The sequence below is a fragment of the Oreochromis aureus genome, linkage group 12 (assembly GCF_013358895.1).
Source record: "Oreochromis aureus strain Israel breed Guangdong linkage group 12, ZZ_aureus, whole genome shotgun sequence".
Taxonomy (NCBI): Eukaryota; Metazoa; Chordata; class Actinopteri; order Cichliformes; family Cichlidae; genus Oreochromis; species Oreochromis aureus.
In genome coordinates, this window is record NC_052953.1 from 200,403 (window position 1) to 217,919 (window position 17,517).

General features: G+C 46.5%; 2 protein-coding genes and 1 pseudogene across 7 annotated transcripts in view; 1 reads left to right on the forward strand and 2 right to left on the reverse strand.

The window, feature by feature from the left end:
* The window catches only part of fhip2b (FHF complex subunit HOOK interacting protein 2B), a 30,207-nt gene extending 28,427 nt beyond the window's left edge, over window positions 1–1,780 (reverse strand). The window contains exon 1 of one of the 2 annotated variants that reach the window (XM_031734959.2): window positions 1,589–1,780. In XM_031734959.2, the coding sequence (XP_031590819.1) occupies window positions 1,589–1,639 (51 nt within the window). In that variant the 5' untranslated portion in view covers window positions 1,640–1,780. The other variant, XM_039621110.1, reaches the window with a different exon arrangement.
* Window positions 1,781–5,086: 3,306 nt separating this feature from the next.
* Window positions 5,087–16,263, forward strand: LOC116316401 (annotated as a pseudogene).
* LOC116316400 (disabled homolog 2-interacting protein-like) overlaps window positions 16,245–17,517 on the reverse strand; it is a 31,139-nt gene continuing 29,866 nt past the window's right edge. For 2 of the 5 annotated variants that reach the window (XM_039621108.1, XM_039621107.1), the window contains exon 18: window positions 16,246–17,216. In XM_039621108.1, coding sequence (XP_039477042.1) covers window positions 17,046–17,216 — 171 coding nt within the window. In that variant the 3' untranslated portion in view covers window positions 16,246–17,045. Of the gene's footprint in view, window positions 17,217–17,517 lie in introns of all 5 variants that reach the window. The other 3 variants (XM_039621106.1, XM_039621109.1, XM_039621105.1) reach the window with 3 other exon arrangements.

Genomic DNA, 17,517 nt, shown 5'->3' on the forward strand with positions numbered 1-17,517 from the left:
TGCTAGCTTGCTTCTTCCTCGTGGTAGCTCCCTTGAAAAAGTTTGCTTTGTTATTACCTGCCATTTTTCAAAGGCGGTAGTTCTTGAAAAACTTCAAAGTCGGCAGCGGGCGTCCACTTTATGACTACAGCTGAAGTGTATGTTTCCAAATTCAGAACATTAATCAACAGGCTTTAGGAGCGCCTCTAGTGTGCGGCCATCTTCCTCGGCGGTCCCACGTGACTCCCCCCCACCCCATTTGATTGTTTGGTCTTTCCCTTTTCACATAAATGGCCTCCTTGACTCCGCGCTCTAACCAGCATTCCTCCCTGTCCAGGATGTGTACATCCTCATCATTGAAAGAGTGTCCACTGGCCTGCAGGTGTAAACAGACTGCAGAGTCCTGGCCTGACGAGGTGGGTCTCCTGTGTTGTAGCCAGAGGCTGTTTGGTTTCCCTGATGTATAAATCCTGCCAATCCTCCTGGCACTTAACAGCGTACACTATGTTACTCTGTGTCGGGGACCGATCCTTGGGGTGGACCAGTTTTTGGCGAAGTGTGTTTTGGGGTTTAAAAGCCACAAAGACGTGGTGTTCACAAAAAGTGTGTCTCAGCTGTTGTCCCCCATTACGGATGGAGAACTCACAGTCCAAGAAGGCTAACTAATACCTTGGTGGTGTTCCAGGGTAGGACAGCAAAGCCCTGTTTTCCACTTCTTCCATGTACAAGTTGGACACACTGGGTGAAACTGGGGAACTCATGGCACACCCATGTCTCTGCCTGGATCACTGACGCTTGTATGTGAAACATGTGGAATGAAGACACAGTTCCAAGAGCAAACACATGTCAGCTGAGACTGAAGAAGTCACCCGGATGATGACAAAACGTTTCTCCCACTGAAACGCTATGTCCAAATGAACACAAATTTTTTGGGGGGGGGGATTTCTTTACGTGGATCATTAAGCATGCATCAAGCCAGGGAACCAATCAGAGTCCTTCATCAGCCCTGACCTAAACCAGCTGATTACAGATCCATAAAGCTGATCGATGCCTTCATGTTCTCTGTACTCACTCGTCGTCGCTTTGCCTTCAAACGGCCTGGTTCCGATATAGATCAGAACCTGTGGGTTGAAGCAGCCAATTACAAGTGAGCTCCTGTCAGCCCCTCCCAGGGCGGCTGACGTCACAGCTCTGAACACAGCAGCTTCTGTGGTTCTGTTTTGGTTCCAGCAGCTGCAGAACTTAATATTCTGACCTGTTCACCTGTCTCGATCGGTTCACTAGGTTTATTTATAAAGCTGGTTTTAATTAATTCCAAAAAGCTTTATTGGTATACTCATTAGATGACAGTGAAGTGCAGTAACAACTGGCACACATACCTGTCTGTCCTGTCTCTACCTGTGCGAGTTCCTGAGCCCTGACACAAATCTCCAGCAGGTAAACACCTCGAGTACTCTGGAGCTAACGTTAGCACCTGTTAGCTTCTGTGTTTATGTTTCGGTGACAGCAGATTGGCCGGGGTCAGCCAGGTGACAAACAGCTCATCCAAGTGACTAACTTTGTCCAACTTTTCACGGAGCTAAAAGCAGCTAACTAACTGCCAACTCACCGTCTCCAGCGCGTGCAGCAGCATGCTCGTGAACCTGCCGAACGTCTCCATTTTCGCGCCTAAACCGAGCGACCCCAGCCGATCGTTAGTCCGATTATTCCCGTTTATTCCCGGTTTTCTGCGACATGTCGACCAGCTGCGCTAACAGCTCCGCGTCAAGCTGAAACTTCCACGTAAACACATCCGGTCTGAACTTTCACAATAAGACAAGACCGTCAACGTAACGTATGCTGAGATTTCAGAATAAGAGCTACAATAATAGTTAAATCAGAATCAGAATTAAAAACAATCAATTCGAGAGTTGTCGGCTGTAATTAGTTTTAGTAATCAAATTAATTTTTAAAAAGTTCAGCATTAAAGTCAGTGTTAGAAAGCATGATGACCTGCCTCTATCAGTCAGACAGTCTGAGTGAACTTTCAGTTAAATACGAAATTTTAAGGAATCACTGATTATTGTGAGAACCGCAGCATCGTAAATAAAATATTGTAGCGGGCCAGGGCTGTTCGAGGTTTTGTTATTGGCAGTCATGTTCTGTTGTCATGTTGCCATGGTTACAGGTGACGCTCTCTCTGCGACTGGTGTTTCCGGGTGAGAGAGCGCCATTTTGTGATGTTGTGGTTGCTGCGCCGAGCGTTGGTGTTAGCTGTGGCTGTATCCCAATTCAGGGTCTGCAGCCTTAAAGTATGCAGCCTCAACGATCCTCAAGGGCCGCGTACTCAAAGACCGCTAAGGCCGGAAGTGCGAGGCTTGTGAAATGGGACGGTCTAGCCTCCGTTGCGCTGCCCAGGTTGCCTAGCAACCATAACACCAACCGCTGGAAACGTTTCATACAGCTTTGTTTGACAGAAATGAAGGAGAACATATTTTGTTCGTGTGTTTGTTTCTACACGAGCTTTGTGTGATTTAATAAGTATCTGAGGCTGAGACCACAGGACTGTAAAACATGATTGTTGGCCTTCAGTTCTGTACTGAACAGTCATTTTAGATTAGCTAGTAAATAACAATTAGCCAATGTTGTTCATGAGACTAAAGTCAGTGTAAATATGATATGGCCAATATTATAGTTATTATATTAATCATAAGTTATTACAGCAGTGAGTTTGAACTCTCAAATCAAATCAAATCACTTCTATTGTCACATCACATGTGCAGGTACACTGGTACAGCACATGTGAGTGAACTCTGTGTCTAATACTGAGCTTCAGTAAAGATTCAAGTAGCAGTTATTTATATTTCCTATCACCTTAAATCTTCACTCAAAGACACTCAAGTATCTTTGACAGTGTATATACAGATGTATTATATATAAGAGACAAATATTGTCCGTTTAATATGTTGGCATTACTAAATTTGGCTCAATGCTTACATACATGTGTAAAAAGAAAATGTACGAGCTGTGATAACTGTTTCTGATAGAATGAAGATCAGACTGATATATGAAATATTCCTTTATTGGGTGAGAAAATCAGACCATGTCATAACTGCTTTAAGTCATACAGAATAGATATCAGAGCCTTAAACAGGCTGACTTCTGCTAAATGGGTCAAACTGGGCAGAAAGTCTACAAACACATAACATCCTTATAGAATATGATGTAACACTATAGATCAACTTACCTCAGAATATATAAAGCATATAAACAATTACAGCAATATGATGCAACAAACACAGCAGTGCTACTAATCCAAAATACTCAAAGCTTCATAGAACTGAAACAAACATGTATTTTTAGCTCCATTCTGCTGCTGATACATACTTTAGGTTTCTGAATATTAAACTTGTTGCTGCCTTTCATAGTGTGTAACTTGAAGGCCCTGAGTACTTTCTCCCACACTGAAAACACTGGGATGATAACATTATTTGAACATTACCTAATAAGACTGATTCAGGACAGACAATTAGTTATGTTAAACTTTCCTAGCAGTCCTTCACAAACAGGGAACAGTCTGTCTATTCTCTCCATCTGTCAGCTGCTGCTGGCTCTTCCTCCTCCTCTTCCTCACACACTGCTGAGTTTGTCCTGGTGGATCATCAGGGTGCAAAGCCTCACAGATGATGTGCAGCAGTGGGTCCCTCAGTCTGTCCTCACTCTGGACACTTGCAGTTGTCACACATGGAAATCAAATGTGTGATAAGCTGCAGGATTCAAACACAAGTGTAACTTATAAATACATGTTCATACTTTTATTCCACAATCAGAGAGAAAGAAACAGAGAGAGAGTGCAGGACAGACAGACAGGTGACAGTCTCAGGTGTACACACTGCTACAAAACAGCACAAGAGAAGGAGGATTTAGTGTTTGTGTTATTACGAGTGCTAAACAAGAAGAGTTCCCAGATGGTCCAGTGGACACATGTGTGACTCCTGTGATTAAAGCATCTTTCTTTCAGCTTAACGAGTGAACCGTCAGCTCGTTCAAACACACGTTAAAGTCCGTTTGGCTCGACACCACCGAACAGAGGCAGCAATATAACATAGCTAACATTAACAGTGCAGTGAATCCTGCTTGTGCCGTCATATTCAGGACTGCAAACCGAGCAGCATCACTGACTTTCAGCTTGTTGTGTTTGTGGATATATGACTGACTTTAATTATCCATAAAATCATCACATTCTCTGTAAGATTAAGGTCAACTATTGTATTATTATATTTTAAAGGCTTTAAAACCAAGTAAACGCTGAAAGTACAAACCTCGCTAATGGCAAATAACTTTGCCGACATGTGGCCAACAGTAATGTTTTAATGTTCCTCATTATTAAACATTTGCACATAAATAAGTGACATCATATTCAGTACTTACGTTTAGTAGTTTACTCTTCGGCCGCTACGCTTCTGCCGTCTGCGGCAAAATTATCCACAGTGACTGCCGCGCTATGAATTGTAGGATATGTTGGGCCACGAAGCCTACATCGCCACAGCCTTAAAATTCAGGGAAATGAAGGCCGCATTTCGAGCAGCCTTTGAATTGGGACAGCCTTCGGCGCGCCGCTGTGACGTAATCGGCCTTAAAATGCAGCCTTTAAGGCTGCAGACCCTGAATTGGGATACAGCCTGTGTGTGCCCTTCGGCCGAAGGCTAATAAACGGCTGTGCTCCCTGGCTAGCTCACGGGAAGCAAGACCAAACGAAACCTCTGTCTCCTCCTTGTCTGAGCTCGCCACAATATGTTTAGTTATAAATAAAGTTTTTGAGTAGTTTGAATTCCGATTTCGTCACAGGTCACATGTGGATCAACCAGAGACACGCTTCTAATGCATTCTGTTCATTTCTGTATGAAAACATGTAGAAACATACAGACGACTACAACAACCTGATTGCACCTGGAGCCGCACGGACAGCATCAGAGGGACGCTCAGCTGGTCTGAGCATGTGCATCGTCACAGATGAGGTGAGGGAGGGGCTTCCCAGGTAAAAGGTGCTACAGCCCCGCCTTCTTCTGTCAGAGACTCAGGTGGAGCTCAGTGAGGACGTCCAGGTGAGTTCCTCTGTGTCAGGTGAGTTTCTGTGACATCAATTCGAGCCTGTCATCAAGGTGATGTTTGTTTTTCCGCAGAAGCTCTTCATCCTCCTCATCAGCCTCATCTTCTCCACAGTCAGTTGTTGCTTCTCAGTAACTGCTCAGGTGTGTTTCCTCTGTGTGTTCATTACCTGTGATCAGTGAGGAGGCATTCACTGTCTGTCGGGTTTTCCTCTTCCTGCTTTTAAACTTCTTGATTTCAAACGTTTAAATATAGAAAACCTGCTTCACTTCCTGTTTCTGTGAACAAGGTGAGATAGACACACACACACACCCCCCATGCTGAAACATACATGTCAAAACCAACTGTGTGTTGATGTAACCTGAACAGGTTGAAACTTGATAGATGTTTTCATACAGCCTCAGGGTTGGACGACCTGTGAGCTGTCAGGTGTGTTAGCTCATGTTTGCAGGTGTGTCAGAACTGGCACAGGTGTGTGCTTGTGTGTGTCAACCTCGCCCTGCGAAAAAGGAAGTGCACACAATGAACCAGCTGCTGCAAGAGGAACACAACGCTGTTAATACGATACACACACACACACACACACACACACACACACACACCTGTGCTATGGGAGCTGCTGTGAAATTCATCATCCAACAGCTCTGAGCTTTACATGTGTTTTCGATTTTGATTGGACTACAGCACACACCTGTTTGTTGTCATGTGACTGATTTTAATGTTTTCATGACTTTAAAGCCAAAGTAAACGAATCTGATATTGTGGGTGGGGATTACATACACGCCACTGGTTAACGCTTCTGCCACGCCCCTTTCAGTGAAACGTTTTCAGGTTGGACTGTTTCCTTTTCTGTGGCTCCGCCCCTTCTAGGTGACATCATGGTATCCCATCCAGAGTTTGAGCGTGCAGGGAAGGAGGCGGGGCTTCAGTTGTGGTGGGTGGAGAACATGGAGCTGGTTCCTGTTCCTGAGAGCCTGTATGGCCGGTTCTACATCGGCGATGCGTACCTGATCCTGAAGAGCACGAGCAACCGCAGCGGTGCCTTGCAGTACGACCTGCACTACTGGCAGGGTACTGCGGTACTTCACATACTGATACTACTACCACTAATACTGCAGGAGAACATGTAGTGACAGTCTAAATAAATGTAAATGGGAAGTGGTGTAGCACTGATACTCGTGATACTGCAGTACTTGGTGGTGTTGGTTGCCGCTGACCAGCTGTTCTGCTCTCTGATTGGCCGACTGTCTCACAGGTTCAGAGTGTTCTCAGGATGAGAGCGGAGCAGCGGCTATCCCCACCGTTCAGATGGACGACTTCCTGCAGGGGGTGCCGGTCCAGTACCGCGAAGTTCAGGGCTACGAGTCTAAGGAGTTTTGCAAAGAAAAGCGTCTGGACTTCTTTAAGTTGCTTGAAGACGTTTCACCTCTCATCCGAGAAGCTTCTTCAGTTCTAAGGTCAAATGGCCGAGAGTCCCAGATTTAAACCCAGTGGGAGTATCCCCCCAAGGAGGGACAAAGGACCCCCTGGTGATCCTCTAATCACATGCGCCAAGGTGTGAAGAGTCTGATACCTTCACCGGGTACTTCAAATCTGGTCTCACATACATGGCAACTACAACACAAGTACTACTATACTACGTGTACTTGCGCTGATTCTGTGATGATTAATGAGCTCATTCTAAATGACATCACTTCCTGCCTGTCTGGAAACAGAAAGGGGGCGTGGCCTCAGGGTTCAAACACGTGGTGACCAATGATGTTGGTGACGTTAAGAGACTGCTGCATGTCAGAGGTCGGCGCGTTGTCAGGGCGACGGAGGTTCCTGTCAGTTGGGACAGCTTCAACCAGTCAGATAGCTTCATTCTGGACCTGGGACAGGTGAGACAGGTGCAGGGGCGGGGCAGGTGAGAGAGGGTGGTACAGCTGTAAACCCATTTTTCTCTACAGGAAATTATTCAGTGGTCTGGTTCCCATAGCAACCACTTTTAGAAGCTGAAGGCAACCATGGTGAGTACTGACATCACCTAATTACGTCATCATTTTATGACATCACAAGTAGGGCTGCCACAAACGATTATTTTGATAGTCGACTAGTCACCGATTATTTTTGCGATTAGTCAACTAATCAGATCATTCATCCATTGGACGTAAAACATACAGCTTATTGCACCAGCATGCATCTGCTCTTATATAACTATCATTAGCTTACAGCTTTAACTGTTTAAGGTATGTGCTAACTAAGAGTAAAGACAAGATGATAGTTTATTAAATTTTAATGACATTTGCAGATTGTTTCGGTTAAGTTTAATAAACTCCTTGCTATCTAAAATATAACAGGACACCGGAGTATATTCTCGAGCATCTCACACCTCTGATAATCAGCTGTCTGCTTGACGTTTATTCAGCTGTGTAAAAACTATAACTTTAATATCAGCCAAACCGATTTATTCAGGAACAAATAAAATACTAAAAAAAAGGCAAACAACAACATTTTTAAGTTATCTAAGTGACTTATATATCATGTTTAACCTGAGTAGCAAAAGGCGACGGTGGGTTTGAAAACGATTTGCCGGGAGTCCAGTGTTCTCACCGGCTCTAGTGAGCCTTGAACCCCGGCTAGCTATCGAGCTGGTGGGTAACAGACGTCTCCGAAAACGTCGGAGCGCTTTTGAAAATATGTGATGTCTTGATAAACTGAGCAGATATTTGAAGTTTACACAGCTACATTCTTGCCTGAAAATATGTTAAACGTTTATTTTGTGACCCAGAAAGATTAATAAGAGTAATATTAAAACTAACTAGCTGCCGCCATTGTTGACAACTGCGCTGGGCTGCGCTATGAATTCTGGGACACAGTTTCTTCTTCTTTGGGGTTTAACGGCAGCTGGCATCCTTCTTCATGCAGTGCTGCCATCTTCTGTTTCAGTCCGTTATTACACTCTTAAATCCTACTGCTTATTCCTGCGTCTTTTGGGATCTTACAAAGCTTCAAACGACACGTCGACTATTAAATGAGTGGTCGACGATTTTGATAGTCGACGTAATCGTGACTAGTCGACTAATCGTGGCAGCCCTAATCACAAGGCAGAATACCCTATTAATTAAATCTTCGACAGGTGTCTAAGGGTATCCGTGACAACGAGAGGTGCGGGCGGGCTGAGCTCCGGGTCTGCGATGAAGGGGCAGAGCCAGAGAAGATGATAGAGGTATGCAAATCGTGTGTAATGATTTCATCACAGACTCGTTGGCGGTACAGAAACGCACCACAGCTCAGTTCCTCTGGTGTCCAGCAGAGGCAGCAATGCGGCACAATAGACACATTTACAGCCCGATACAGAAACTGTTCTGCTGTTTAAGCTGCAATGCATGATGGGACGTTCAGCTGACCTTTCACCGCTCTCTGTTGTGTTCAGGTTCTCGGGGAGAAGCCCGAGCTTCCCGAGTCTCAGGCTGACGACACCGAGACGGACGCCTCCAACAGGAAAGCGGCTTGTCTCTACAAGGTAACAAACTCTGAGGTTTCTCACCTGGATCGTCATCCAGTCAGCTCTCCGTGGCTGCCCATGATGTCTTAAGATTTACACATGACTCGTCTCAGGTGTCGAATGCAGGCGGTGACCTAGAGGTCGCTGTGGTGGCCGAAGAGAGCCTGTTCTCCCAGAATGCTTTGGTGTCCAGCGAGTGTTTCATCGTTGACAACGGAGCCAATGGACACATCTTCATCTGGAAAGGTGAGCACAACAGGTGTGAAACCAACAAGACCCGTCTGACAGGCCGGGAACTGGTCATGGAGAGGGAGCGCTTGTTTTCCACCTGTGAATAAACTGAACGTCCGGAGGTCACCTGTCTGGATGAGACTGAACAGAATGTTACACCTGCTGGTCCAAATTAACTGTGTGTGTGTGTGTGTGTGTGTGTGTGTGTGTGTGTGTGTGTGTGTGTGTGTATGCAGGTAAAGATGCAAACTCGGAGGAGCGTCACGCTGTCCTGAACACTGCAGAGTCGTTCATCTCAAAGATGAACTACCCCAGTTACACACGGGTAGAGAGAGAGAGACACACACACACACACACACACACACACACACACACACACACACACACACACACACACACACACACACACACACACACACACACACACACACACACACACACTCACCTACCTGAGATGAGCTGTATCAGGAAACAGGTGGTCCGATTTTCCTGTCCTACCTGTGTTCCCGCCCCCCCAGGTCCAGGTCCTTCCCGAGACCAAACAGTTCTTTAAGGACTGGAGGGACCCCAGTGACACGGTCGGCATGGGAACCGCCTACGTGTCCAATAAGATTGCAAAGATGGAAAAGGTAAGCCAATCAGCTTCCAGGACCAAACTGTGCCTAGTCAGACCAAAGCTGACCCCTGTGATTGGACATGTGCCGTTTGATGCGTCTACGCTCCACCAATCAGAAGGCATGGCGGCGCAGTATGGCATGGTCGACTGCGGGGACGGAGAAAAACGGGTGAGAACACCTGAATGTCGGCGGCTCAGGTACACGGTCACCTGACAAGCATGATGGCCTGTCCTGTAAATGGCCTGTAAATAAGGAAAACCTTGTCGAGATGATGTCAGTCGAGCAAAACAGTACAAAAAACTTTTGGGAGCAAAGCGTTTAGAGCTGTGTGAATGCTGAACCTCTGCCCTCAACTGATTACTTTTCCATAACTTTGCCTCATTATTTAAACCTTTGACTGTGTTTATTTTGGCAATAACAGTTTTTTATATATAGCGTTATTTTGTTACTCAGGGCTGGCTTTCAGCCCTGAGTAACATCTGCAGGTTTCAGCTGAGAGGACCCGTGGGGCTCCTGACAGACGAAACCCGGGGCAGTAAAGCTCCAGCGTGTGACTGACCTGAATGTAAGGCTGGCTCACCTACAGCTGACTGACCCACAGATCCACCCGCCCACCTCTGTGTCACCTGTGTGTGCAGGCACACATCGCTGCTGCAGAAGAAAGGACTCAAAAAAACGGTGATCATCTAACGCTTCATAACGCCTTTCTGACTCTTCGCTGTGTTCTGTTTGTATTTAATTGAGCTGATACCGGGGAGAAGCAAAGACCAACTCGTAAAGCATAACATGTGATGTGGCAGAGCTCTGTGTGTGCTGAGCAATGACGCATAAACAGGCTTTTTGTGCTCTTTCTCTGTGGACTGAACGCTGAACAAGCAGAAACCTGTAACGTGCCCTGCTCACCAGCACGGTTTGAAGTACCTGAAAGGCTGGTTCTGCTCATCTGGATGTTTTCAGTGGGAGAAACATTTCTTCATCATCATCATCATCATCAGGTGACTTCTTCAGTGTCAGCTGACTGTAGGTTTCAACATTATAAACAGGACATTTGTACAATGACTGACACTAGCACCACTTACTAACAATGTACTGTGAGGTCAGTTTATGATTATTAATATGCAGATTGTCATGACCACTGATCGCAGACTGTTTGTAAGGTTTAAACCTGCAGTAGCTGAGACTGAAGAAGTCACCTGTTGATGATGATGATGAAATGTTTCTCCCACTGAAAATGTCCAGATGAGCAGAGCATGCCTTTCCATGTTTCCTTACCTGGATGACTGGGCTCCCATCAAGATGGTTTGAAGTACAGTACAAAGTAACTGTAACGCCTCCCTAACAGCCACATGATGACAGAACTAGCACTAATGTTACTGAAGAACAAACGTATCGCACTGTAAACATGCAGGACTGAGCCAAAGCGATGATCGCCCATTATCAGCAGCCACATCATTGGTTGTTTCATTCATTTAAATACCCTCTACCAAATCTGTGCACTGAAAGGTGAAACAAATGCATAAGAAACTATCTGTCCACACACAGTTGTGCCTCTTTTGGTGGTTTTCCCCTCACACTGGTCGACCTTCAGATTGTGTCACAGCAGGTTTTCTTTCAAGTTGGAAAGAAATAATCCAAAGTGCACATTTCACATAGTCAGACCTCATTTGCATATTTCAAATGTCATAAAACCTCAAAGATGCCAAAGATTGCTGATAATGCGTTCACCTGTAGTGTCTCCTGTTTTGTAACTGAGAGGTCTGTGAAAATAAAGAAGGGCATCAAAAAAGCCAAACACCATTACAAAAAGAAGGTAGAAGAACACTTCTCCAGCTCCAACCCCCGACGCATGTGGCCAGGACTCCAGACCATTAGACTACAGGACCACCAAACCCTCCCCCACATCCTCTGATGCCTCCTTCCTCAACGAGCTCAACAACTTTTATGCTCGTTTTGAGCGAGGGAACCCCACAGCCACAACCATAACAGACATGACGCCAGACCACCAACCTCTGACTCTCTCCCCCACCGATGTAGGAGCGGTGCTGAGCAGGATCAATGTCCACAAGGCTGCAGGTCCTGATGGTATCCCCAGGCGTGTTCTCAGAGCGTGTTCTGGGGAGCTTGCAGGAGTGCTCACAGACATATTCAACCTGTCCTTGGCCCACGCTGTGGTACCGGCCTGCTTCAAATCCACCTCAATCGTCCCGATACCCAAAAACTCCAACCCATCCAGCCTCAATGACTACCGCCCAGTAGCCCTCACCCCCATCATCACTAAGTGCTTAGAGCAGCTGGTCTTAGCACACTTCAAATCCTGTCTCCCCCCCACCCTGGACCCCCACCAATTTGCATACCGCCAGAACAGGAGCACAGAGGATGCAGTCTCCATCGCACTGCACTCTGTCCTCTCACACCTGGACAACAACAACACCTACGCCAGAATGCTGTTTATAGACTTCAGTTCAGCACTCAACACAATCCACCCCTCACAACTCATCAGGAAACTGACAGACCTGGGCATCAGTTCCCTCATCTGCAAATGGTTACTGGACTTCCTGACCAACCGCCCCCAACATGTCCGACTGGATAACCGCTGCTCATCAACAATCACAATGAACACCGTGTACCACAAGGCTGTGTGATGAGCCCTTTCCTCTACTCCCTCTTCACCCACGACTGCAGACCTGCTGATGGTTCCAACACCATCATTAAGTTTGCAGATGACACCACGGTGATTGGCCTCATCAGTGACAACGATGAGGCCGCCTACAGGGAGGAGGTGGATCGTCTGGCTGAGTGGTGCGACACAAACAACCTGCTGCTTAACACCGAGAAGACTAAGGAGCTCATCGTGGACTACAGGAGGAATGCTGACCCACATCCACCCATCCACATTAAGGGGATGGCTGTGGAGCGTGTGAGCAGCTTTAAGTTCCTGGGAGTCCACATCTCCGAGGATCTCATCTAGACGACCAACTGCTCCAAGCTGGTCAAGAAGGCTCACCAGCGCCTCTTCTTCTTGAGGACTCTGAGGAAGAACCACCTGTCCTCAGACATCCTGGTGAACTTCTACCGCTGCACCATCGAGAGCATCCTGACCAACTGTATAACAGTCTGGTACAGGAACTGCTCTGCCTCGGACCGGAAGGCGTTGCAGAGGGTCGTGAAAACTGCCCAGCGCATCGCCGAGCACCACTTCCTGCCATAAAGGACATCTACAGGAAGCGGTGTCTGAAAAGGGCTGGGAAAATCATCAGAGACCCCAGTCACCCATCACATAGACTCTTCACCCTCCTGCCCTCTGGGAGGCGCTACAGGAGCCTCCGGACTAAGACCACCAGGTACCGGAACAGCTTCTTCCCCACAGCTGTCAGACTCCTGAACTCTGCCTCCTGACATCTGACCCACGTTAAACTCATGGACTGAACATACACACACCCACAACCACTAGCACTTTACCACTACTGTATAGTTCTGTGTAGATAATCATTCTGTACATACGATAATTTTAATCCCACAACTGTTTATAACTTACATAGTTCACATTCTGTATAACTGTATATCTCAGATTTCTGTATAGTTTTTATTTCATATTTATATCCTGTTCATAGCCTGTACATAGCTTGTACTCACTACAGCCTGTACATACTTATAGTTATAGAATATTCATAACATACTTCACACTGTGTACATTATAACATACCATAATAGACCCATTTCTGTAATATACTTACACATCTCTATTATTGCTAATTTATATTGTAATATATCTATATCACGACTAAAGCACTTTCTGGATGGATGCAAACTGCATTTCGTTGCCCTGTACCTGTGCATGTGCAATGACAATAAAGTTGAATTCTATTCTATTCTATTCTAAATATGGTACTTGTGACGTTCACACAGCTTCACAGCGAAGTGCCTTGAGGGCACTATTTAAAAAAACTGAACTGAATGGAAATGTGGCCGTTTTTCTTCCTGCAGTCGTACTCGTATTCCAACAGACTAAACGAGCTGAAAGCTTGAACACCACATCATCCCTCCTCTCTGATGGAAAACCGTCTGCATTGGTGCCAGGAGAGCTGGCAGCTGTGTTCACAGGTGTGCTGATAAAACATTTGCATGTAAGTCAGACACACTAGACTATCACCCGGCTGCACTCATTACTGTCTACACAGAAAGAACCCAGGACCTTCCTGTCACTGAGCAGGACGAAGCCAAAACATAAGAGTTCGTCACACACAGCAAAAACAGGCTGCTGTCAGCCTTGGTCACATGAAGCACTCTGATTGGATCATTGAGTTTTGAATGTTCATGTGTAACAGAGGTAGGTTACACACGCCTCTGTTTGGATGGACATGTGTTTCTCAGGATCTCGATACAAACTCAAACATGTAAGTCAGTGACTTCACTTACACGAGGTGATATTTTAATTGCTTTCCAATTTTCCAACTTTTGGGTTTTTGTTTTTTAAAAAGCAATCTCCTGTTGAAAGCTGTGAGGTGTGGCCGCAGAGCTGTCAGGCTTTACAAACGAGTCCGTCTCTATCCATAGATTTGGAGGGTCGAAGGCTCGGAGAAGGTTCCCGTGGACTCGGCGTCCTATGGTCAGTTCCACGGAGGAGACAGTTACATCATCCTGTATCGCTACCAGCACAGCGACCGAAGTGGTCAGATCATCTACATGTGGTGAGGCGCTACATGCATGCTGGGATCCTCGGTCATGTCTCTCCGCAGCAGGGTGCCATCTAGTGCTGGAAAACTTGCTTTTAATTTAGATGTTTTTATTCCTTCTATAGGCAGGGAGCGGAGTCTACCCGAGGTTGCAGCATCGGTCTTCTTGGCTGTTGAGGTGGATGATGAGCTGGAAGGAAGTGCTGTCCAGGTAAACCAGCTGGGAACGCTGAGCCCAGTCTGTTAACCCAACCCTCTGAGCAGGAAAGGCCCTTACTGTTACCTGTGTGCAGGTGCGGGTCATTCAAGGAAAAGAGCCCGCCCACCTCATGAGTCTGTTTGGCGACAAACCACTAGTGGTGTACAAGGGCGGGACTTCTAGAGAGAACGACGAATCTGAAGCTGCAGACACTCGCCTGTTCCAGATAAGAGCCAATCCAGCAGGAAACACCAGAGCTGTGGAGGTGAGGCGAGAACTGGAGCCCAGTGGAGACTGGTTCGTTCCTTTTAGAGTTTTAGTCCAGAAAATCAAAGTTCCTTTGGTTCAAAGAACGTCCCAGACTTCTGGTTAATAGACTTTGAGTCCAGAGAACTCTGATGACTCAGCATTTGAGTCCAGAACTTTAGTTTTAGCTCAGGAATATTTTCGTCCAAAAGGTTTTGGTTCAGATCTTCATGCTTTGCGACTGTCACGTCGTCTGAATCTGCATTGGTTAGTCCAGGTGGAGCCTGACTCCTCTGCTTTCGTCAGGTGGAGCCGTCCTCCTCCCGTCTGAACTCCAACGATGTTTTCCTCCTGGTTTCCCCCTCTGGATCCTGGATGTGGAAAGGCAGTAGAAGCAACTCGGACGAACTGAAGGGAGCCGAACAGCTGGCTGAGATCCTGCATGTGATCCCCACCCTTCTGGATGAGGGGGAGGAGCAAGGTGAGGAGGACAGGTGAAATATTTACCAATGTGCACATACTAGAACCATAAACTGACCATCTGCGGTTACAGATGGATTCTGGGATACGCTGGGGGGGCAGCAGGACTACTGTCGGTCTGCTCGGCTGAAGAACAAGATGGAAGCTCATCCTCCCCGGCTGTTTGCCTGCTCCAACAAGACTGGAAATTTCAAGGTCTGTCAGCTTGTCACATGATCGGGTCACGTGACTGGTTCTCCAGCAGCAAGGCCAACGTCACCATCTTTATTTACTCCAAAGTTCTAGCAAAGCCAGTTTCATTTATACAAGATTAATCAGTCAACAATCAGTTTCAGCTTCAGGGGGAAACTATCGAGCTAACTTCTAAATCCAGAGACACCTGGAGGCTAGACTTTATTATATCCTCATTCAATTCAGTTTTAATTACAGTGCACAAAATCACAACAACAGTCGGCTAAATACACTTTAGACTGTAAAGTACAGACAATAAAACAGAAAAGCAGAGGACCGGCCGTCTGCTGTCACTGTCTGGGTGTGAGGGGAGGAGCGCGGGACAAAGACGCGCTGTGGAAGAGGCTGAATGTTGGTGTGTTGACCTCAGACCAGGCTCAGTGCTAAACGAATCCTCACAGGTGAATCTGTGTGTGTTTAGGTAGATGAAGTTCCAGGTGAGCTGACGCAGGATGATCTCGCTCCTGATGATGTCATGATCTTGGATACCTGGGACCAGGTGAGCGTCTCCTTCTGTTTATACAGTTAAAGATGTCTGCGTCTCTTCAATGTCCTCACATCATGCGTCCTGCTGCAGGTGTTCGTTTGGATTGGAAACGAAGCTCAGGAGGAGGAGAAGACTCAGGCGGTGACATCAGGTGAGACGGACGGGAGGCTAGAGTGGGCGTTACCTGGCCATGTGTCTGATGTCCTCTGCTCTGAACTTGTCTAACATCTCGAAGGATCAGTTCAGTTGTCGTTTAAACTCTAAACTCGTTACTGTGATGTTTGAGGCGTTTGAAATAAAACTTTTTTCTTTTCCTGCAGCTGAGTGCTACATCGAGAGTGACCCAGCCAATCGTGACCCTCGAACCCCCATCGTGACAGTGAAGCAGGGATTCGAACCGCCGACCTTCACTGGCTGGTTTCTGGGCTGGGAGTACGAATACTGGTCCATCAGCCCACTCCAGCGCTATCTACAGGCCCTGTGACCTCACTTCCTGTTTACCATTGACCTTTGAGCTGTCTGCATGAATAAAAGCTTTTTATTGACATGCACGTCTCTGTGTGTGATGAGCAGGTAGACGGTGTATTAGTTTATTGGAGCGTCTCTATAAATACCAACGTGGATAAATAACAATAAGAGGAAACATAAACACGGAGACAGAAGCCACAGTGAGCACAGCAGAGACAGTCTGAGCGAGCGAGTGTGTGTGTGCGTGCGTGCGTGTGTGTGCACGTGTTCACAAACTATTCATCACAATTTAAAGTTTGGACCGCTTTACAATAAAATCTGGTGTTTACATTAAAATCAGAATTCTCTGAAACAACAAACTAGCATCTCTAACTCTCCCACGCCTCGCCCATGTGACCAAAATACTCAAAGGTACGGAAGCCCTGAGGGGCCAACACAATCACTTGGAGTTGTGGTGCTGCTTCCAGTCTTTGTGCTAAGCTAGGCTAACCGGGATGAGGAGGTTTCCGTGAGGCGGCTCTGTCTACAATCGAAAGTCAAAGCGCCTAAAACAATAAATATGTTCCTCCAGCCCGGAGCCACGTACAGGTGGGGTCGCTTCATGTCGTGTAAAGTCATAAAATGTCCATTTTGGTTTTGGGACTGTTTTTCTGATTCGTAACAGGAAGTACCAAAACGTAAACGGGATATGATGTCATACTCTGAACTAGTTAAAGAGAAAACGTGCAAAACAAAAACAGGAAATGAGGGGTGGATTAAGGTCAGAGGTTCATCTGTAAAAGTCTATGGGTTAGCCCCGCCTCTAGGGGGCTCATAAGGCTAAGCCCCTCCCTCTCCTTGCAGTACAGCCAGTTAGAGCTCAGCAGTTGCCAGAGTTGCGGAACTCTCCGTTCTCGGTGATCTGCAGCGATGACGTGTTGCTCGGAGACAGGCCGTTCCTCTGTGATGTCACGGCGTAACGCTCCTTCAGCTGAGTTAGAGCCGCCATCAGACGAGTGTTTGCTGCGTCAAGACTCGCAATCCTCTTCTCCTGAGAGTCAGACAGGTGAGACGGGCAGGTGAGACAGTAAGCTCAGAACAAACCTGCAGGTCCTCTAAAAGTCCACCTGGAATCTTTAGTCAGCTGTCACAGGGAGGCGGGATTTTACCTTTGTTCCTGTTTGTGCTGCTAATAAGCTTTAAATATGAAGAACATTTAATGTTTTTCACTAACATATTTCACCTAATTATGATGTTGTACACATAAAAGTTTTTTACAAACATACATCAAAACTCAGCTATGCTAGCTACTGTTAGCTTCATTACAGGATGGAGAATAGCTCGAGAAGTCT